Source organism: Rana temporaria, chromosome 4 (assembly GCF_905171775.1).
Source record: "Rana temporaria chromosome 4, aRanTem1.1, whole genome shotgun sequence".
Lineage (NCBI taxonomy): Eukaryota > Metazoa > Chordata > Amphibia > Anura > Ranidae > Rana > Rana temporaria.
In genome coordinates this window covers 61,128,067-61,151,571 of record NC_053492.1, presented here as the reverse complement: position 1 = coordinate 61,151,571, position 23,505 = coordinate 61,128,067, and the positions used below count along the sequence as shown (strand labels likewise).

The 23,505-nt window shown below is 44.0% G+C and overlaps 1 protein-coding gene across 1 annotated transcript in view; it reads left to right on the top strand.

The window, feature by feature from the left end:
- LOC120936253 (adhesion G protein-coupled receptor F4-like) overlaps positions 1-23,505 on the top strand; it is a 330,798-nt gene that overhangs the window by 199,493 nt on the left and 107,800 nt on the right. The window contains exon 11 of the mRNA XM_040348471.1: positions 19,237-19,436. Within this exon, the coding sequence (XP_040204405.1) occupies positions 19,237-19,436 (200 nt within the window). The remainder of the gene's footprint in view (positions 1-19,236; positions 19,437-23,505) is intronic.

Here is a 23,505-nt window from a genome sequence, read left to right as displayed (position 1 = left end):
AAGAATAGAAAGGGAGAGGGAATCTTAAATCTAAGTGGACTTCCACTTACACATGAAGAAATCGGTGTCCTAGATAAGGGTCTCAAATATGCACCAGTAAAAAATCTGGACAAATTCCAGACATACATAGGAATTCAAAAATATGTTTGGAAATTAAATATAAAAAAGTATATGATCAATAACCCTTATAAAACTAGGACCACCGATATAGATGAAGAAATCAGACACAGTACCCTGAAGAACAAATCTACCTTCAACCCGCCCGTGAAAGACAACAAATGTGCAGAGGTCTTTAAAAGATTGGTCACAGGAGAACTAATGGACCTAAAAGTGAAGAAACAAGAACCCAAACACATCAGGAGTGGGATACGTAAACTGATGAAAAGAAAGGATCTTGTAGTCCGACCAGCCGACAAAGGTGGAGGTATTGTGGTACTCTCCAAGGAACAGTATAAAACAAGCATGGATCAGATGCTAGGAGATACCAACACCTACAACCGCCTTCTTGGCAATCCCATGTTTAAATGTAGAAAAGCCCTGGAACAGACCGTCCATTTAGGACTAAAAAGAGGAATTTTGGACACGAAAGAAGCACAATACTTGATTCCTAAATCATGTCGTACACCTATTGTGTATTCACTCCCCAAAATACACAAAGACAGCACGAATCCACCACCCAGACCTATAGTAAATGGAATTGATTCCCTAACAGCAAGAATGGGGCAATACATTGACTTTTATCTACAGCCAGCAGTTCAAAATACGAGAGCGTATCTAAGAGACACAAAACAGATGTTACAATGCCTGGATGACATACCGAAAGAAGATGGACCTTTTTGGCTAGCAACGGCAGATGTATCGTCGTTATACACAATTATATTACATCACCAAGCATGCAAAGTAGTCAAATGGGGCCTTAGAAAACACTCCCAGTTGCCCTGCACTCAACGTAAATATCTGGTAAAATGTCTGGATTTTTGCCTTAAAAACAGTTATTTTTGGTATGGCGGCAATTACTTCTTCCAGAAGACCGGCGTAGCCATGGGGGCAAAGTTTGCCCCTAGTGTGGCTGGGCTCTTCATGGCCCAATGGGAAGAAGAAAGATTTTTTTCCGAACCACCCGATGATTTGTACACACTGTATAGGAAAATGGCCATTCGTTTTACTGACAGGCCACCAAACAAGCCACTCTATATAAAGGACCCTCATTATACCTCTCACTACTCCTGAGGAAGTCACATGTAGTGACGAATACGCGTAAGAGTCCACCGAGAGGTACCGGAGGTGACGTTGGCGAACTACTTCCCCTCTTTTTATATGCCTGATTTTATCTTAAACCATGTGAGTACCCTTATGTATTTTTTCTGCTGAATAAACTTTTTTTTAAACGGTATCACACTATTGGTGCTTTATCTCTCTGGGTGTGAGTCATTGGCTATCCTAAGACGTGACTACCAAGAGGGACCTGTGTTTCCTTGAATTAGAGTCCATTCGGATAACCACCCATACAGATACGATTGGAAAGTGTGTTTGGATCTATATGCTGTTACCTTCCTCACTCACCCTGAAGGGATCACTGGATATCCATCCTTTCTTCACACTACATGTTGGGATCTACACCAGCACCTTTTAATTTTGGACTTTTGATTATCATTCATATTTCCGTTCTTACTATTAAGCTCTGCTGCATGGACCTTTTAGCTTAGCTTATCCCAGCCACTTGGGTGTTGTGTTACGCACATTGTATATCTTTATTTGCATTTTTCATCACTTATTCTATTGTTTATTTCACTATACCAAGAAGAGTTCATGAAGTTATTTATTACCACTCATGCATAGAATTGATACACCTTTATCAGTCAGTTCACTGATCATTTTATGATGCCATTTTGTTTGTACTGTTCCAACCACAGACAGACCATCTTCTACTTCCTCTACACACCTTTCCCATCCCCCACTTACAGCGCAGCACTATCTTCTTTTCGTTATTATCCTATGGTCTGATACACCTTTCAGTACCGCAGCTGTACTCCCTTTTTTTGCCTCCCCCCCACCCCCACCCCCTTTGGTAGCGCGGTAATACCCACTCCTCCACTTTTTAGTATTCAAAAATTAACTCCACCTTAAAACTTTAATCAAATAACTTTCCATTAACATGTAAAACCATTAACATGTAAAACCACATTTTAAATCAGGAAATTTCTGTCATTATCCTATGGTCCTCTCGGTTTGTTTTAAAATTGATGTATTATATATTATTTATATGTATTTAGCCATTTTTATATTTAAAATACAATTTTAAAATATTAAGGTTTTAAAGTTCTTAATATACATTTAGGATGCGGCAGTGTATATATGAAAGTTCGCGGGTGTATGTCCATTTAAAATATAATGTTATTTATATACTCCACATTCCCAATGGGGGCGTATTTAATATTGTAAGCAAAAGGTTCGGTGACTCCATGGGAGGATTTGTCTCATTGCGGCTGGCGCGCCAAGCTGCCTCTCGCTCTGGCTTCAGGTCGCAGAACGTGGAATGTTTGGGACTCTCCCCATGGTTACCGCGTCTGTATTTCTAGACGTCGGGTGACGCATTAGCACCACCCACCGCTGACGAAGTCCAATCGGACGTAACGTGCGTACGGGGGAGGAGCTTCTTGACGTCACCCGCGTCCTTTCCACTGCCGCTCGTGGCTGTACACTACGGCTCATTGAATTGTTTCAACTTTGTTCGCTATACCAGCCATTAGTCCTCTGGTGGACATTCACATTTGTGCAATAATCCAGATTAGGAATAAAAATACAGTCTACACTGAGATTGTGTTTATTTTTGTTTTTTACATCTGATCGGATTATTTACCACTTTGCTGGATTCATCTGTACCATCTCCCCCATGGTGAGACCAAGCTGATTTGACCACTTGTTACGCAAATGGTCCATCCCATCTGGTAAGGAAGCATTTCTCTTGTTGGTGGAGGAAACATCACTTTAATTTGAAGGGTTTTGCTGGATCACTGGGTGTTATCTTCAGTCACTTATACATGGTACAGGAGACAGTCAGAGACTGCAGGCATGGTACAGGAAACAGTCAGAGACTGCAGGCATGGTATAGGAAACAGCCAGAGACTGCATGGTACAAGAGAGACAGCCAGAGACTGCAGGAATGGTACCGGAGACAGCCAGAGACTGCAGGCATGGTACAGAAGACAGCCAGAGACTGCAGGCATGGTACAGGAGACAGCCAGAGAGTGCAGGCATGGTACAGGAGACAGCCAGAGACTGCAGGTATGGTACAGGAGACAGCCAGATACTGCAGGCATGGTACAGGAGATTGTCAGAGACTGTGATTTACACAGCTTCAGGCATGGGCCCCCAGAGAACGCGGGTGCTGCCGCTGCAATTTGAGAAGCGGTAGGAAGTGTCGCAAGTTGAGAAGCTGGGGGGTGACGCAAGTTGAGAAGCTGGGGGGGAGTGGTGTCACAAGTTGAGAAACAGGGGGGCACCGCAAATTGAGAATGGGGGGGCAGCCGGGCACCTTAGAGGTCGGCGGGGCTTTGGGTGCTGACGAAAAAAAAGGGGGGATGCCACCTGGGGCAATGGGGACCACTGGGCCCCTTAGAGGTCGGGGGGGGGGGGCTTTGGGTGCTGCCGAAAATATATATATATTTTTAAATAAATAATAAAAAAAGGGGGATGCCATTCGGGCCCCTGAGGACCATCAGGCCCCTTAGAGGTCAGGGGGGGGGGAGCTTTGGGCGCCGACAGAAAAAAATAAAAAAAAAATAAAAGGGGGATGCCATCCAGGCTCCTGGGGACCACCGGGCGGCCCTGGGTACAGGAGACAGCCAGAGACCTCCTCCTCTCTGCCACTGACACTTCTCCTGTCCTCTGCCTCTTGTACCAGCCCTGAGTGCGGGGATTGAAGAGAAGCTTAGTGGCCACAATGTCCATGCTGGGGGGCCACAACTAAAATCTGGGGAGCACCCCGATACATCCGGCCGCATCTTCTGCGTCTCGTGGTAGAGGAGCTGGCCAGGAGGGAGAGAGCCCTGCTGCTCAGTGCAATGGATAGGCGGGCCTGCACCTAGCGATGGCACTGTCCGGAGGGGAGGAGGAGGAGGTCCACTCCCTAGCGATATCACTTCCGGTATTTGTTTCCAGTATCGGAGCATTTTCGTGAGTACCCGATACTCGCAAAAATGGCTAGTATCGGCGCCGATACTAGTGTAGCACCCACCCCAATTTTGGGCGACGCTATTTCAAATTTAGGGGAAGTCTGTGACAGTACTTGGGCCCAGACCTGTTTGATTAACCCAAATTCGGCACTGTTCTGGCTGTGGTATTATTTGGTAGTTTTCCTTGTTGCCTGTAGGTGGTGTAGCCACCCTGGCCTTATGTTGGAATGCAGGTGTACCATGGTGTGTTGGGTGTCTCTTCTCGGCAGCAGTGCCGTGGGAGTGGTGACCCTGCTGTGCATGCTGGGGAGGAGTACTTAAAGCGGTGGTTCCCCTAAAAATAAAATGTTGACATCGCATTTAGCAAATAAATTACAGTTAGAATCGGCTTGTTTTATTTAAAAAATACCTCCGTACGTATCGTTTCCATTATTCGGTCCCACCGCCACTTCCGGGTACGATGCAGGCGGTGGGCGTTCCTAATTGATTGACAGGCATCCGAACGACGCATCCATCGCGTCACGAGATGCCGAAAAAAGCCGAACGTCGGTGCGCATGCGCCGTATAGAGCCGCACCGACGTTCGGCTTTTTTCGGCATCTCGTGACGCGATGGATGCGTCGTTCGGATGCCTGTCAATCAATTAGGAATGCCCACCGCCTGCATCGTACCCGGAAGTGGCGGTGGGACCGAATAATGGAAACGATACGTACGGAGGTATTTTTTAAATAAAACAAGCCGATTCTAACTGTAATTTATTTGCTAAATGCGATGTCAACATTTTATTTTTAGGGGAACCACCGCTTTAAGGGACAGACGCCATTGATCGGGGTTCTTCCTCGCCTCGGGGCCACATTGGCCCGGAGTGATGCTATTGTGGAGTAGGCCCAGCTACGCTGGCTGGGGCCTACAATCCTAAAGGGGGATCCCAAGCTGTCTGTCCACAAGGGAGGAGGCTATCTTGATGAAGGAAACCGGGGGAGGACCTGCCCTGGAAGAGACCTGCAAAGTGCTAGTGTCTCGGGTGAGGCCTGGTGACCCAATCAAGGAGGGATCCACTACATTGAAAGCCCTGCAGTCTGCCGGTTCCGGCTTAAAGGCTCTCTTACTGCTTGGCTGGAGGCGCATTTTATTTACAACTTTATAGTACAGACCAAAATGAGGGACAAATGAGGAGGAAAGAGGGACATTGCTCCAAATCAGGGACAGTTGGGAGCTATGGGTATGGCAATGTGTCAGTTCCCTTGATATTCCAGACTATGTTATCCATATACAGTGTTCATATACTATTTGATACTGACAGACTGGAGATGATTTGGGCATGAGCCCGCTCACCAGATCCTGGGGGTGGCTGACACACATAGCAAATGATGTAGGGTCTGTACACTGGTCAGCAGAAGCTGGATGCAATGGATCAGTCGGATGGATTCAGCAGTCTGGGCTGTCACCTACTGCACCGTCTCCCTCTCACTAGTAGAAGTCTAAGGCCGCGTACACACGGTCGGACAAAACCGATGAGAATGGACCGAGGTTCAGTTTCATCGGTCCAAACCGACCGTGTGTATAGCCCATCGGTCTGTTGTCCTTCGGTCCAAAATTTTAAAACATGCTTTTAAATCGAACCGATGGCCCGCTGCCCGATCGGTCCAAACCGATGGTTAGTACAGAAAGCATCGGTTCAAAACCCGCGCATGCTCAGAATCAAGTCGACGCATGCTTGGAAGCATTGAACTTAGTTTTATTCAGCACGTCGTGTGTTTGACGTCACCGCGTTCTGACCCGATCGGTTTTTGTAACGATGGTGTGTACGCACATTCGACCATCAGGCCACTTCAGCGGTGAAATAGCCCGTCGGACCATTCTCATCGGTTTGGAACGACTGTGTGTACGCAGCCTTAGGATGTCTGCGCAGTGTATACACCCGGGTAGAAACAACAGTCACCTCAGGTGCTGGGGTAGGCCTCAATCTTGCAGTAGAGCGGCAAGGCCAGTGCTCACACGATGGGTCCCAGGGAGAAAAGAGCGCAGGCCTGCTTGGAAGTTCCTCTTATAGTCTGGATTGCTGAGGAATGTAGTCTGCTAAGGATTCAGCAGTACAGTGATGGTTGCGCAGAGGACTACAATTCCCACGATGCTCCCATTACTGGCTCAGGAGAGTGATGTAATATGACCTGAGTCCAGCACTAGGGGATATATAAAGAGGACCTGTCATGGACTTATACATGTATAAAGGAGTATAAAGAGGACCTGTCATGGACTTATACATGTAAATAGGAGTATAAAAGGACCTGTCCTGGCTCTATACATATATAGGATTATAAAGAGGACCTGTCATGGACTTATACATGTATAAAGGAGTATAAAGAGTGCCTGTCATGGCTCTATACATGTATATAGGAGTATAAAAGGACCTGTCATGGCTCTATACATGAATATAGGAGTATAAAGAGGACTTGTCATGGCTCTATACATGTATAGAGAAGACCTGTCATGGCTCTATACATGTAAAGGAATATAAAGAGGACCTGTCATGGCTCTATACGTTTGTGTATAGAAGTATAAAGAGGACCTGTTATGGCTCTATACATGTATATAGGAGTATAAAGAAGACCTGTCATGGCTCTATACATGTATATAGGAGTATAAAGAAAACCTGTCATGGCTCTATACATGTATATAGGAGTATAAAAGGACTTGTCAGGGCTCTATACATGTGTATAGGAATGTAACAAGACGTGTCATGACTCAATACATGTATGTAGGAGCATAAAGAGGACATGTCATGGCTCCATACATGTATATAGGGGTAGAAAGAGAACCTGCCATGGCTCCATACATGTAAAGGAATATAAAGAGGATCTGTCATGGCTCTACACATGTTTATAGGAGTATAAAGAGGACCTGTCATGGCTCTATGCATGCATATAGTCATATGAAAGGACCTGTCAGGGCTCTATACATGTATGTATAAAGGGACCTGTGCGTGCCCGGCGGCCGCGATGTCCGTCGGCCACCCGCGATCGCTCCGCAGAGAGCCAGACCAGAGATCTGTCAATGTAAACAGACACATTCCCATTCTGAGAGGGGAGGAGAGACAGATCTGCTGTTCCTAGTGATTAGGAACAGTGATCTCTCTTCTCCTTCAGTCAGTCCCCTCCACCCACAGTTATAAACACCTACCTGGGAACACATTTAACCCCTTGAACACCTCCTAGTGTTAACCCCTTCCCTGCCAGTGACATTCACACAATAATCAGTGCATTTTTATAGCACCAATTGCTGAATAAATGTCATTGGTCCCAAAAATTTCTCAAAAGTGTCCGATCTGTCCGCCGCAATCCTACAAAAATCCCAAATCGCCTCCATTACTAGTAAAAAAAAAAAAAAATATGCCATAAATCTATCCCCTTTTTTGTAGACACTATGGCCGCGATTCAGATACATTGTCGTATCTTTGAGCGGGCGTAACGCATCTCCTATGCGCTACGCCCAAAGCACTTGCTCCCAAAGTTACGTTGGCGTATCGTAAATAGGCCGGCGTAAGCCCGCGTAATTCAAAGTAGCAAGGCAGTGGGCGTGTTGTATTGTAATGAAGCGTGACCGATCGAACGGTGCATGCGCGCATGCTCAGAATCATGTCGCAAATACTCCCTAAGATATGTTGGCTCAATGCTTTGTCGACGTGAACGTAACCTACGCCCAGCCCCATTCACGTACAACTTACGCAAACGACGTAAAATATGACGCTATTCCGACGTTTCCGACGTCCATACCTTAACATGACTTACCCCTGCTTTATGAGGGGTAAACTTTCGCCGGACATACGCCTTACGTAAACGGCGTAGCTAAATCCGACGGGCGCAAGTATGTTTCTGAATCAGCGTATCTAGGTTATTTGTATATTCAAAGCGTAAATCTACGGAAGCACCCCTAGCGGCCAGCGTAAATATGCACCCAAGATACGACGATCGTATCTTGGCCAAATTCAGGCGTAACTGCCTTTATGAATGAGCGCATAGATACGACGGCGCTCATTTGGACTTACGATGGCGTATCTGGAGATACGCCGTCGTAAGTCCATTCTGAATCCGGGCCTATAACTTTTGCGCAAACTAATCAATGCACGCAGAAAGAAGAAATTAGGTTTCTTTTTTATTTCTTTTTTGGGATATTTATTATAGCAAAAAAATTTTTTTTCAAAATTGTTGCTCTTTTTTGTTTAAAAAAAAATAAAAATAATATGTAGAAGAGTACATATTGGCCTAAACTGAGAAATAAATTAGTTTTTTTATATATATATATTTTGGGGACATTTATCATAGCAAAAAGTTAACAAAAAGTTAACAAAAAGTTAACAATATTGCTTTTTTTCCCAAAATTGTAGCTATTTATTTGTTTATAGCGCAAAAAATACAAACCGCAGAGGTGATCAAATACCACCAAAAGAAAGCTCTATTTGTGGGGCTTTGTGGGGAAACGGGACTTCAATTTTGTTTGGGTACAGTGTCGCACGTCCACGCAATTGTCAGTTAAAGTGACACAGCGCCCTATCGCAAAAAATGGCCTGGTTATTAAGTGGTTACTCAGGGCTGGGCAAGGCAAGTCCCTCTCAGGCTCTTATGTCTCATACAGTTTTGATGCGGACTCCACCACCAGATGCGGGTTGTCACTTGCCACACGTTGCGGATTGTCACTTGCCCTGTCACCTGCCATACTTTGCTGATTGTCACTTGCCACACATTGTGGATTGTCACCCTGGCACATGGCACGAGCTGTTACTTGCTGTCCGTGGGGGTATCCCAGTGCGCATGCTCGAAATAAAACCGGAACAAGCCAATGCTTACGACGGTGACTTCATTCTACGCAAATCCCTATTCGCGAACGACTTACGCAAACGACATAAAAAATTCAAAATTTGACGTGGGAACGACGGCCATACTTAACATTAAGTACGCCTCATATAGCAGGGGTAACTATACGCCGGAAAAAGCTGAACGCAAACGACGTAAAAAAATGCGCCGGCCAGACGTACGTTCGTGGATCGCCGTATCTAGCTAATTTGCATACTCAACGTGGAATTCGACGGAAACGCCACCTAGCGGCCGGCAGAAAAATGCACCTACGATCCGACGGCATACTAAGACGTACGCCAGTCGGATCGAGCCCAGATGCAGTCGTATCTTGTTTTGTAGATACAAAACAAAGATACGACGCGGGAACTTTGAAATTATGCGGCGTATCAATAGATACGCCGGCGTAATTCTTCTGTGGATCTGGCCCACAATGTTTTGGGAGTTACATCATTTTCAGGCAAAAAAATAGGGACTCCTCCTCCTTCCCCACAGTACTTCCATCCCTTCCCCATGTAGCATTTTATGCCCTTTTTTTTATATAATTTTTTTTACCAAAGATTTCAGGCAGTTCTTGGGTTACAAACAAGATCGGTCTTCGCAGGCGTCATGCGGACGTGACGCACGTGAGGGTGGGAGGTGCAGGAGCGCTCCATGGCTGGTGGTAGCGAGTGGCGGCGGGGATCCGAATAGACCAGCATCGGAGCAGGGGACGCCAGCGTGAGAGGTTGACTCCCCTGAAGATCGAATCGGACCCCCAGCCTGGCTCTCCAAGGCTCTCTAAGGCGCAAAAGGGACGAAAAGCCGCGGGATCGTGAGACCGCCCAGCCCGGAGCTAGAAGCTGACCCGGTCCTGCTAATGCACGTGGATGGTGGAGCAGCGTGTGACGTCCAGGGAATGGAAACCGCGCGGCAGCAGCTTGCAGCAGGCAGGGGAGAATGTACTAAGGCTGAGTGAGACGCTCAGTGAGCCGAGCAGGGTCGGGCGCCGTCCCGCTGCACCCCCCTCCCCCCGGGGATCCCTCCACTCCCTCTCCTCTGGTCCTATACACCCAGGACGGGACTTGACTGTTTAGCCCCAAAAAAAAAATATACCCTGACAAAGCGGGAATATCTTAAAATCACAGGGGAAAAAAAAAAAAGGGGGGAGAACAAACCCAGACGTACAGGGGTACAGGGGTGTTTTCAGTTCTTGCCTCTACAGATCATGTTTCTTCTCACAATATGGTTGACTATAAAAGAGGGACATAAATGAGCAGATGATGTTAAGGAAGATTTGGATCTCTGAGCATACTGATTCCTTGCTTCTTTTTGATTAGTGATGAAGTGGGACTGTAATTTATAAGTGTTTATAGGGGCAGGTCGAACAGACTACAGGAGGTGAACTTGTACCTATGGTAGGGCCCCCCTTGCCGAAAGGAAAGTACGGTAATTGTATCCCCCTCCCAGGGGTGCGAGCTCCCTCAGCACAAAAGGGACCTCTGTGTAAAAAAAAAAAAAAAAAAAAGAATTACATCCAGTTTCTAGACTACTAAGCAGGGATGGACTGGCCATAGGGACTACAGGGAGTTTCCCGGTGGGCCGATGGCTCAGTGGGCCATTTTTTAAAACAGAGATGCTGCTTGGAGGACTTTTTCTAACGCCCTGGCAGCACCCCAGTGTGAAAGCACTCAGGCTTTCACACTGGGACTGCAGTGGAAGCATTTTCAGTCGCTTTACAGGTGGTATTTTTAGCCCAAAAGTGCCTAAAAAACGCCTCAGTGTAAAAAGGGGTTCTACACTCACCCCCTCTCTTTTACACTCACTCTCTTTTTCTTACACTCACCCCCCTCTCTCACCCACCCCCTCTCACCCCCTTTTCCTTAACCCTCCCTCTCTCTCTCATTCCCCTCTCTCTCACCCTCTCATGATATACAATAATGGATGTAGGGGCCTTTTGGTGGGCGTGATTTTTTGGGGGGGTGGGGGCAGCATTTTATTGAATTAAAGTGGGCCGGTCTGGATGAAGTCCAGGGCCAAATTTTTGTCCCAGTCCAGCCCTGCTACTAAGGGGGATAATACCTGTCAGAGCTGTATTGGAAGTGAAATTGAAAAGGAACTGGATATACATCTGGACTAATGTAGCAATCCGCTTAATGTGATTTATTTTTTATTTTTTTATTTGTGTTTTCTCTATACTGCTGACCGCCTATGATATATTAAGAGTCTTTGTTTCTATTGAATAGAACTATAAGAAGTAGCCCGGAGTGAAGCATACTTGTCTTGGGAGATAAACAGGGAGACAACTTGGGAGTGGATCTAAATTTTGATTTCCCGCTGGTGTCTTCTCTATAGTTGAATTATCATTATCCCAACAAGCCAGGGCAATGTAGCATCAGCACCCGGAGGAAAAACCCCTATTGGTGAATTGGTTATTATTACAGGTACACTAAAGATACAAAATTCACAAGTGACTGAGAGAAGTTAGTAAAATCATAGGGCTGATGAAAGAGGGACTGTGAAAAGAAATATTAAGAACCTCCCTGACATAGGCGACTACCCTGCCCCAGGAACATATAGGAAGAACGGGCTGAAGCAACACAGGAAGATAACTCTGGTTAAATACTGAAGGTAGTATTACTATAAAAGGGCAAACTGGTAAATTTAGGAAAACGCAGCCCAAAAGCAGTAAATGATCCTTTAATCCTAAGGTTAATAGACAAGGTCGCCTAGAAAAACGGATCTGACTGGTCGCGGGGGGTGTTCTCTCTCTCGTCACTCCGCCCTTTGCCCCCTCCTAGTAGCTTCACTACCAAACTGGGGAAGAGAATTAGACCCGCCAACAAAATGAATAGATCAACGAGAGGGGGTACTACAAAACCAACTAAGAATAAATTGGGGAATAGCTCCATACAGCAATATATGACGCCAGAAGGGACCCTCAAAAGCCCAGGCTCCGCAAAAAAAACTGAAAAAAAGACTGTTACAAAAAAGGGGGTAGGAACAGGTAGCGCCGAGAGCTTTAGAGGTGAAATGACACTTGAAAGTGAAGAAGAGCAATATAATGTACAGGAGATAGCCCAAGATACGCTCCCCCCGACAAAGGCAGAGATGAATGCAATGCTATTGAGGATGGAAAATTCCATGGAAAACATCATCAAGACAGAAATCAATAAGGTAAGAGTAGACCTGGGAGGGCTCCGCGACAGAGTGGTAGAGACGGAAAGGAGAATTGAGGAGCAGGAACAGGAAATAAGCCTCTTGAAAAAACAAGTAAAGACCCTGACTGAAAACCAGAGACTGGCGGTATATAGGATTGAGGATCAGGAAAATCGCAATAGGCGACAGAATCTTAGAATCAGAGGGATTGTAGAAGAAAAGGATGAGGACCTCAGAGACACCATGAACACAATCTTTAATCCTCTACTAGAGAGAGCAGCTGAATTTAAGTCCCTCAAGATCGAGAGAGTCCACCGAGTGGGGAATCCCCAACAGATAGAAAGATACGGTCCAAGGGATGTGGTGGTCCGTTTTAGGAATTATGTCGACAAAGCAGAAATCTGGGGAAGGCTCAGAGGAAAACCTCCCCTGAGACATAGAGATATTGAGCTACAAATATTTTCAGACCTGTCTAAAGAAACGTTGGCTAGAAGAAGACACTTGAAACCCCTTTTAGACTGCATGCGGGCACACAATATAAAGTATCAATGGGGCTTCCCGGCGTGCCTCATAGGCATAAAAGGGGGTAAAACAGCACGATTAAGGTTCCCGGAGGAATTGACCGAATTCTGCTCTAAAATGGACATAACAATACCTGAACTCCCAGATTGGGTGGATTAGTAGGGCACAGCTTAGACGGGGATCTGGGGGGGGGAGACGGGGGGGGTCAGGGGAGTACCTTGAGCACCACCACGAATGAGGAGCCAAGGATGAAGGCGAAGAGTCTTCTACCAGCGGCTCCCAGGCCAAGAGCGGGCCAAGGTGGGGGAGGGAGGGAGGGGGGGTGGGTATGCAGGGGGAGGGGTGGGAGGAAAATGAGGGGGGGAGGGAGGCTGGGGAGAGGGAGGGGGGAGGGAGGGGGACCATCTGAACGACTCCACAAGAAATTTCCTTAAAGTGCAAAAAAAAAAAACAAGTTATATGACAGAGTTTAAGTTCCTCTCTTACAATGTAAAAGGTTTAAACTCTCATAGTAAGAGACATCAAATTCTCAGTGAATTAACACAATATAAAACAGATATTGCTTATTTACAAGAGACCCATATTACATTGGAGTCCAATATAAAGTTGTATTCACCAGAATACCCTGTGTGGTATTATGGAGACACAATTTCATCACGATCCCGCGGGGTTGCGATAGGGTTTGCTAGTAGAGTTCGATTCACATTGGTGGACAGACAGACAGATCCCGAGGGGAGATTCCTGTTCTTAAAAATAAAACTAGGTGGGGAGGTATATACCTTGGCAAATGTCTACGCTCCTAACGTGAATGCGGTTAAATATATAAGTAGAATTCTGAGAAAATTAAAAGAATTTGAAGAGGGCCACGTAGTATTAATGGGAGATTTCAATTTCTGCATGTGCCCAAACCTTGATAGTACGTCTGGTGTACAGGGGACTAATCGTGAGCATCTAAAGATATTGACAAGACAAATGACACAAAATCAAATGGTGGATGTTTGGCGAATCTTTAATCCCAAGGCTAGGGATTACACGTATTTTTCACCTGTACACGGGACGTACTCGAGGATCGATTATGTCCTCGTTGACCATAGACTCCTGGAGAGTGTGATTGAAGTAAGGTGCGAGATCATGACGATTTCCGACCACACTCCTATAACCATGAAAATAGTTACCTCTATACAAAAAGCTTCTCCACCAGAATGGAGACTGGATGAGAGTCTGTTGGGAGACGAGGATGTGGTCGAGAGGATACAGAAAGAGCTGGAACTCTACTTCCAGGAGAATGATAAGGAGGGTATCTCAAGAGCTTCCCTGTGGGACGCTCATAAAGCCTATATTAGAGGGATTTTTATTGCAGAAGGGATAAGGAAAAACAAAATAAGAACGAATAAATTAAAAACGTTAAGGGAGGAGATTCTCAGGCTGGAACAGGAACATAAATCTCAGGGGCAAAAGAGGGAAATACTCCATAAGCTAATTATAACAAGAGACGAATATAGAGCCTTGGCGGAACAAGAAACTAGGAAATATATAGACAGGACAGAGAGAGAAAGATATGTTTGGGGAAACAAACCTAGTAAAAATTTGGCTAGAATGGTAAGAAAAAAGAAAACTAGGAATTTTATTGAAAAAATCAGGAATGGGAATGGGGATTTAGTCTACGCTACAAATAAAATCGCGGAAGCCTTCCGAAGCTACTATGGAGAATTATATGGTGTCCAACAAAAGATCAGGGACCCAAGTGAAAAAAGGGATAAGACCAGGGAAGTATTACAGCAAGCCAATCTCCCGAAGCTAGAAGAGCATGAGATAGTAGGAATGGAGAAATCTATAACGGAGCAGGAAATAAGCGAGGTACTAAAAACCATTCCTAAGGGGAAAAGTCCTGGGCCTGATGGCTTTTCGTCTGCGTATCTACAGAGATTTAGCACTATTTTAGTGCCTAGACTCTGTCAATACTTTAATGGACTGGGATCAGACTACGAGATGAGTAGAGAGGCATTAACAGCAACTATTACAGTGATAAAAAAGGAGGGGAAGGACAATACGACCTGTTCAGGCTTCCGACCTATCTCGCTCCTGAACGCGGATACTAAGTTGTACGCGAAAATTCTGGCTGTACGAATGAAGGGAGTGATGACAGACATGGTCCATCCAGACCAGGTTGGATTTATCCCGGGAAGGGAGGGTAAAGATAACGGGGTCAGGGCTCTGCTTCTTCTCCAACAGCTGAGGGAAAGCGGGACCCCCGGTCTGCTCCTGTCAGTAGACACTGAGAAAGCGTTCGACAGGGTAGACTGGGGGTTCCTGATACAAACACTAGAAACTATAGGACTAGGCCCAAGGATGATAGGGTGGATCAAAACTCTTTACCAGCACCCATGTGCTAGGATAAAAATGAACGGATCCCTATCAGCCCCTTTTGAGATGAGAAATGGGACTAGGCAGGGATGCCCTTTGTCCCCCCTCCTTTTTGTGTTAACATTAGAACCCTTATTGGCAATGGTCAGACAAAACCCAAAAATATATGGAGTAGAAGTAGGAGAAGAGGAGCATAAATTGGCTGCTTTTGCCGACGACGTTTTATTTTTTATATGTATCCCAAGAGTCACTCTTCCAAATTTAATAGCTACCTTAAGACAATATGGGGAGGTCTCCAACTTCAAAATGAACACAGCAAAAATGGAGATTCTGAATGTCAATATCCACAAAGAGGAAGAACAATACCTGCGGAAAAAATATAGCTTCTCATGGCAGAAAGAGATAAATTATCTGGGCATTAAATTGGCAAATACCCTTAAAAAAAATTATAGAATAAATTATATCCCTCTGCTCGACGAAATAAAAAAGGAAATTAAAAATATCTATAATAGACCTATTTCGTGGTTCGGAAGGATTAATGTTGCGAAAATGATTTTAATTCCTAAAATCATATACAAATTCCAAATGCTACCAATTTATCTACCTCCACCATATGTTAAAATACTTAATTCCCTTATTATGAATTATATTTGGAACAACAAAAAACATAGGATCTCGGCTCAAACCTTAAAACGGGCCAAAGATAAGGGGGGCCTAGCGGTTCCAGACATTAGAATGTATTATAACGCTTCAGTTCTCTCAAGGGTTATAGAATGGGCTAAAGAGTCACAGGATAAAAGATGGATAAGTATTGAATGTTCACTAGCTAGAGCACAGTTAGGGAGATTGATTTGGAACCCACCACAATTTAGATATATACACACGTCAGCACATGCAATCACACATAACGCTTTGAGGATCTGGGAGAGAGTACACAAACAATTAAAAACAAAATACAACTCGCCTTTTATAGATCTAAAAGAAAATAAATACTTTGCACCAGGGACAAGGGAAGTAGGTGGTAATTGGATAGGAAACAGAGTTCAGTTAAAAGATATAACACTACAAGGTAAAATAATGACATTTCACGAAATTAAACACATGATAGATTTTAAGATGCTTGACGAGTGGAGGTACCTGCAGTTGTCATCATTCGTCAAACATCTTCCACATCCTATACGGTCACGGGAGGAGTACACCATATTGGAACAAATGTGTAGCACCAAAAGCTCAAAAGGGAATATTTCTAAAATATATAAATATTTGCAAAAAATGGACGAGTCGGATACGTTAAAATACATTCAAAAGTGGGAAAGAGACCTTAATGTCCCAAGGGGAAAGACAACCATAGGAAGAATCTTGAATTTAACTCACACCTCGGCGGTTGATGTAAGAACCGCGGAAATGAACTTTAAATGCCTGACGGGATGGTGCGCCACCCCAGACAAAATGGGTAAATTCAGAGAAGGAGAGTCAGAGGAATGCTGGAGAGGATGTGGGCACAGGGGAACAATGGCCCATTTGTGGTGGAATTGCCCAAAGATAAAAATTTATTGGAAAAAAATCCTGTCCCTGATAAAAACCATAACAAAAAAAGAAGTAGAAGATAACCCATGGGTAGTCCTTTTTCATGGGGGGGAGGTGTCAGTTAAAGAATATAAAGCCTCACTGATCCCCCACTTGTTGAACGCAGCGAAACGCTTGATCCCGCTAAAATGGAGGGAGCCGGATACCCCACAAATGTGGGAGTGGATCGACTCGGTTGAGGATACATATAGGAAGGAGAAATTAAAATTCGGTACAGATAAAAACAAGCAGGAGTGCAAGGGCAGCTGGGTTTCTTGGTTAGAATTCAAAAAATCTTGGAGTTTTGCAGAAAACCTGAAAGAGGATTAGAAAAACAGTCGGAATAAAGGGAATAGTTTCTTCAGGTGGAGTCGTGAGATGGTCGGGGGGGTGGGGGGGGGGTTGGGGAGAGGGGATGTTTATATAATTTTTTTTTTTTTTTTTTGGCCCACTGAGGATAAATACATGTAGTAACTCGGTCTCTGTGTTAAACGCCTTAGTCCCAAGTAGAGGGGCAATGAAATGGTAGGCATAATTATATAAAAAAAAAAAAAAAAGGAAATAAGATATAAAAAGCAGAACAACATGCATAAAAACATGTATATAAACCACAAATGATGCAAAACCGGAAGTAGAGACAGAATTATGAATAAAATCATGAGCAAGTCTCTTGCTGGGGTTAGTCTGAAGTGGAAAAAAAGAAAAAACAAAAAAAACAAACAAGATCGGTTCTATAGGTTTTTTCTTAAGTTGAATTTGTATGCAAGTTGGAACTGGTACATTTTTTTTTAGTGTAACTCCACATAAAAAGATCATTTTTACATTTTCGGATAGCATAGGGAAGGTGTAACACTCCTGTAATCATAGGTGTGCGCAGCCTATTGCATTAGGGTGTGCACCCTAAAGCTCAAACACACATGCATGTGTATGTGTCTACATGTATATGACCCGTGACACTGACCTCCCTGCCGCCACAGTAAAAGAAAGAGCATAGACACTTCTCTTATGGCAGAGCAGATAAGGGGTAAATCTTTCACATGTTCCTGCTGCTGCACAGAGCAATATTACTAATGTGGATGGGGTGATTAGGGTGTGCCTGGGCACACTCAGCACACAATGTGCGCACGCCTATGCCTGTAATGTTTGTTTTGCTGTCTGTGCCCCTGTTCAGAAGATTTAATCTCACTTTCTGTCCCTGTGACAATTGGAATTTGAAGAATTTGGGTTGTTGTGGAAACAAGGATTGGTGATAAAGTTTCAGTGGAGACACCTTTTTCCATAATAACTCTTATGCCGCGTACACACCATCACTTCATGTGATGAAAAAAAACGTTTTTAAAAACGTCAATTAAAATGACCGTGTGTGGGGAAAACGGCCTTTTTATGTCTTGTGAAAAACGACAAAAAAAAATTGAAGCATGCTTCAATTTTTTGTGTCGTTTTTCGTGTCACAAAAATTGACCGTGTGTAGGCTAAAACGACGTTTAAAACAACGTTTTTAAACCCGCGCATGCCCAGAAGCTAGTTATGAAGCGAGCATCAATGGAAAAAAGTGGTGAACGTAACCTCGCTTTGCTAGAGCATTGTGAAAAAACGATGGTGTGTAGGCAACGTCGTCTTTGAAAATTGAAGTTTCAAAAACGTAGTTTTTTACTTCACAGAAAATGACGTTTTTTTCCATCACATAAAGTGATGGTGTGTACACGGCATTATGCCCACATGGTTGGATTTTCCGTCAAAAAAAGTTGGATGTGAACTTTTGGTCAGTTATTCCGCTCGTCTGTATGCAATTCCGACAAGCAAAAAAACACACGAATGCTCAGAATCAGTGAATTTAGTTTCCCTAGGGTTCGTTTTTCTCTCACATCCTGTTGTCTCCCTCCCTTTGTAAGTACGAGTCGTATGCAAGTCAAATGTTTGTAACTCAGGGCCTGTACTGATTTGCCCAGATCAAGAGAGCAGATCTTTAAATTTAAAAATACATCACAAGGCACATCCACATCATCATGCTAATTTTGGCTTTATCTTGAAGTGACACTAAAGGTTCTCGTTTTAAAAAAAAATAACAAACATGTCATATTTACCTCCACTGTGCAGATCATTTTGCACAGAGTGGCCCCGATCCACCTGTTCTGGGGTCCCACGGCGGCTCTCACGGCACCTCCCCGCATTAGATAACCCCCTCTGGAAAGCTTTCTCCCAAGGGGGTTACCTTATGGGTGCGCTCCATAGCCGTCGAGTGTATAACTCGGCACCTGCGTCATTGGATTTGATTGACAGCAGTGGGAGCCAATGGATGTGCTGCTATCAATCTATCCAGTCAAAGCCAGGACTCCAAGGAGAGAAGGACGGCAGGGACATGCCCACAGAAATTCGGGGATCAGGTAAGTAAAACGGGGGACTGGGAAGCCAGACACAGCAAGGTGTTTTTTCACCTTAATGCATAGGATGCATTAAGGTGAAAAAAACACGTCGTTTTACAACCCCTTTGAGTATTTTTCACACAATTAGCATCATGTTAGACCTACTTGGTTCAATAAATGAATGAGTGCATTGGCTCTATAGTATGGTACGATGTATTATCTGATTCACATTGAACACATTTCCATTTGTCATCCCCAGAATCATCAGGAGACTGCAAGGATGACACTTTCCAAAAACTTCCTCCATCTCCCAGTGGTTATACATATTATGTGTCATGTGTGACCATTGATAAAGATTGGCTGGGCACAATAAATTACACCTGCACAGATGGGATTTGGTCCAAGACAGTAAATGGCTGCTACTCTGCAGTCGTTTTCCAGCAGCTGGTGACTGTTCAGGTAACAATGGATTGATTATACAATGGGGTTGATGAGACAACATCACTTTTCTTTCCACAAAAATGTATATATCTAAGGCCCCATACACACGATAGAATCCATCCGCGGATAAATCCGTGCAAATGGGTTTCAGCGGATAGATCCTATGGTGTGTACACTCCAGCGGATAATTATCCGCGGATATTTTTCCGTCGAATCGCTTTTCAGCAGATCAAATATTTGCTGACATGCTTAACAAATATATCCGCTGTGAAGCTATCCGACGGATAGATCAGTTGGTTAGTACACAATATCCGCGGATAAAAATCCCGCGCATGCTCAGACGAAATAAGGGGATGGGAGCACTCGTTCAGGTAAAACTCTTGTTTGTTTGTGATATGGCACATTCGTCCTTTTAAAGCTCTATTGTGTTGTTTCTTGCCTCTATTTTTTTCTGCGTTCTCTTGCTAGAATAAACCCGTTCTCTTGCTGATGCTATCTATCCAGATGTTGTAACTTTCTTTTAGTCCTCCACATGTCTATGTTTTTTGTTTTTTTGTTAAATGCAATGTTTTTTTTTATTGTGTTTATTTATTTATTTTTCTTTGTGCAATTTATGGCACCATTGTTTTTTCTTGCACATTTTTTTTAAATATATTTTTTTTGTGCAATTTATGGCACCATTGTTTTTTCTTGCACATTTTTATTTTTATTTATTTTTTGTGCAATTTATGGCAGCATTGTTTTTTCTTGCACATTTTTTTAAAATATTTTTTTTTGTGCAATTTATGGCACCATTGTTTTTTCTTGCACATTTTTTTTTTTTTATATTTTTTTTGTGCAATTTATGGCACCATTGTTTTTTCTTGCACATTTTATTTTTTATTTTTTTTTGTGCAATTTATGGCACCATTGTTTTTTCTTGCACATTTTTTTTAAATATTTTTTTTGTGCAATTTATGGCACCATTGTTTTTTCTTGCACATTTTTTTTTTTTTTTGTGCAATTTATGGCACCATTGTTTTTTCTTGCACATTTTTTTTAAATATTTTTTTTGTGCAATTTATGGCACCATTGTTTTTTCTTGCACATTTTTTTTATATTTTTTTTTTGTGCAATTTATGGCACCATTGTTTTTTCTTGCACATTTTTTTAAAATATTTTTTGGGTGAGGTTATGTCACCATTTTTGTTATGCGTGTGTTTTTCCTTTTTGGTTTCACCAAGTTGGTACACCAAATGTCCCCCCCCCCCCCCAAGGAGTTGGTGTCCTTTCTAAATGACACATATTACCAAAAATGTTTCATGCCTAATCAACACAGTCTAAAAACACAATAGACAAGGTATTTCTGAAAATAAAATCACCATTTATTTTAAACCTAATTCACCAAAAAAATAACTAGAAGGGCAGCACTTGATGAGATAGCAACATACATGCAGACTTGTGTTCCAGACTGCACAGGCAACATAGTCAAGGACAAAATGGCAAACCTTGAGGACCGCATACCGACAACTAAAGAGAACAACCACAAAAAACAAAAACCAGGAGCAGCAGCAAGTGAGCCAATGGAGCCCAGGCTGTGGTAGTCCAAAAAGATAAAAGTTTTTGGGGGATCAAATGGAAGGCCGGGAATCATCTTCTCCTGTTCCTTGTAACCCTCCTTGCAGCAGATCTTCCACGGATCCGTCCACGGCCTCTTGCAGATGGGGAGGATGTGGCAGCAGGAGGAGGTAACAGATGTTGGGCAGGATGGGCCGGGTCACTGAGCTCGGTGTCATCGGTCAGCCAGCCCCTCTGCATCCATAGAATCACCTTATTAAAGAGGTTCCTGGCACGCCTCTGATCTTCCTCCCCCTTCTGATAGTTCGTGTGCCACATAGGCACTGTAGGCCTCAGTGCGGGTCAGGGGGGCCTTCATTATGGCGCTCGCCTCTCTGATCATCTCTAGGCTCCTATCCTCAACTTCCCTCCTGCGCCTCATTAGGCCTGCTTGCCTGACCTGGGGGGGAGGGACATGCGTGCTTGTGCTAGCCCTGGGCCTGGGGCCCTCCTGACTTGTGCTTGGCCCGGCCTCCTCCTCCTGGCTGCCAATGACCCCTTCCTCCTGGCTGGCATGCATCTCGGCCTCAGTAGCCGTCAAATCCTGGCTGGTCACTTCTTCCTGTGGCAAAAAAAGTGACATGTTTTACAATTTGACACCAGCAAATCACACACATTTTCATGCTCTAGACTGGTTTGTTTTATCTTACTTTAATCTTGAATATACTCTCCTTCTGATCCCTGCACTTGTCATCCAGGACCCCTATTTTTATGCCCACGACTTTTCTAGGCCATTTTTTCTTTTGGGATTACAATATCAACTCAATAATTTGGGGGAAAATACTCTACCTCAGAAGAAGTGGTCAGTCGAACATTTGGATGCCTGCCAGCCAGCCCCTCACTGTTCTCCTCCTGGCTACGGTGATCCGTGGAAGGTCTGCTGCACTGCTGTCTGGAAGGAAGGCTTGACATTGATGGCCGGCCATCCATTTGATCCCCCAAAAACTCCAGCTCCTGGTAGTACCACAGACTGGGCTCCGTGGACTCGCTTGCTGCTGCTCCTGATCGTTGCTCCCGTAGTTGTTTTCTTTTGGTGCGGAATGCGGCCCTCAGGTTGTTCATTTTGTTCTTGACTATGTGGCCTGTGCAGCCGGGAACCCATGTCTGCATATATGTTGCAATCTCAGCAAGTGCTGTCCTTCGTCGCGCCCGATTTTTATACAGGGGGTGTCTGCTATCCCAAAGTAGGGGCGTCTCACGATACTTAGCAATAAGGCTACTTATAGCTTCTTGGCCCACAATCTGGTCCATTTATTTATTTAATGTTTTTTTTTCAAAACACAAAATTAACACACTGTAAAAAAAATAAAAAAGAAGCATTAAAAAATGCACAGCATTCACATTGTAATAATATGTGGCCCCTGATTTATAAAGTACTATGCAAACACAGTGTCTCCTGCAGCTAAAATGCTGCCCAGCTCTGCCCCATTGTTGTGACCAACAATTATTTCACATGCAGACCATTTTGGAATAAAGTTTGCTAAATACGTGTCATCTCTAACCATCCTCCATTTTTGATATTTTGACCATTCCTCAAGGCACTATTTCATGTGTACCTAGCATGCCCCTCATCATTCCTGACATATAAATACACTTCATAATAACCTCTGGCCAACCAACACAGAACAATACTTGCATGATCACAATACACCTGGCAAAAACTACAAATACGTAGAGCATTCTTCACATCTAGATTTAAGTGATGTGTGAAAGCATTGTGAGAAGGAAATACCGTTTTGGGGACACAAGAAACATAAGTAGCGTTAAAAGGGTGAAAACAACAGACCAAACCCCAATCCCATGGCTCTATAGTTTTTAGGCCTCTGCTGATCCCATGTTCCAAATTTCTTACCTTATTATCTCTAGCTCCTCGTGAAGCACCTTGAAATAATCTCCGCGTAACGTACGTAACCACGTAGGTTCCCTTTTATACACTCCGCGTATGCGTGACACCCCGCCTTCGTCACCTTTGCCATGCCCCCTAATCAATGTTAACTCTAAAAATATGGCGTTAACTGTGTAACTTCTGTCAAATGTTATAATCATCTCCGCGTAACGTACGTAACCACGTGGCTTCCCTTCTATACATTCCGCGTGTGCGTGACACCCCGCCTTCGTCACCTTTGCCATGCCCCCTAATCAATGTTAACTCTAAAAATATGGCGTTAACTGTGTAACTTCTGTCAAATGTTATAATCATCTCTGCGTAACATACGTAACCACGTGGCTTCCCTTCTATACATTCCGCGTGTGCGTGACACCCCGCCTTCGTCACCTTTGCCATGCCCCCTAATCAATGTTAACTCTAAAAATATGGCGTGAACTATGTAACTTCTGTGAAACGAGCGAATAATCTCCGCGTAACCTACGTAATTACGTCTTATTCATTCTCTACACTCCGCGTATGCATGAACCGCCGCCCTCGTACCCGCCCATGACGGGACATTTCCTGTTTTCCACGCCCCTAATCTCTGTGGGAAGGAAAGATGGC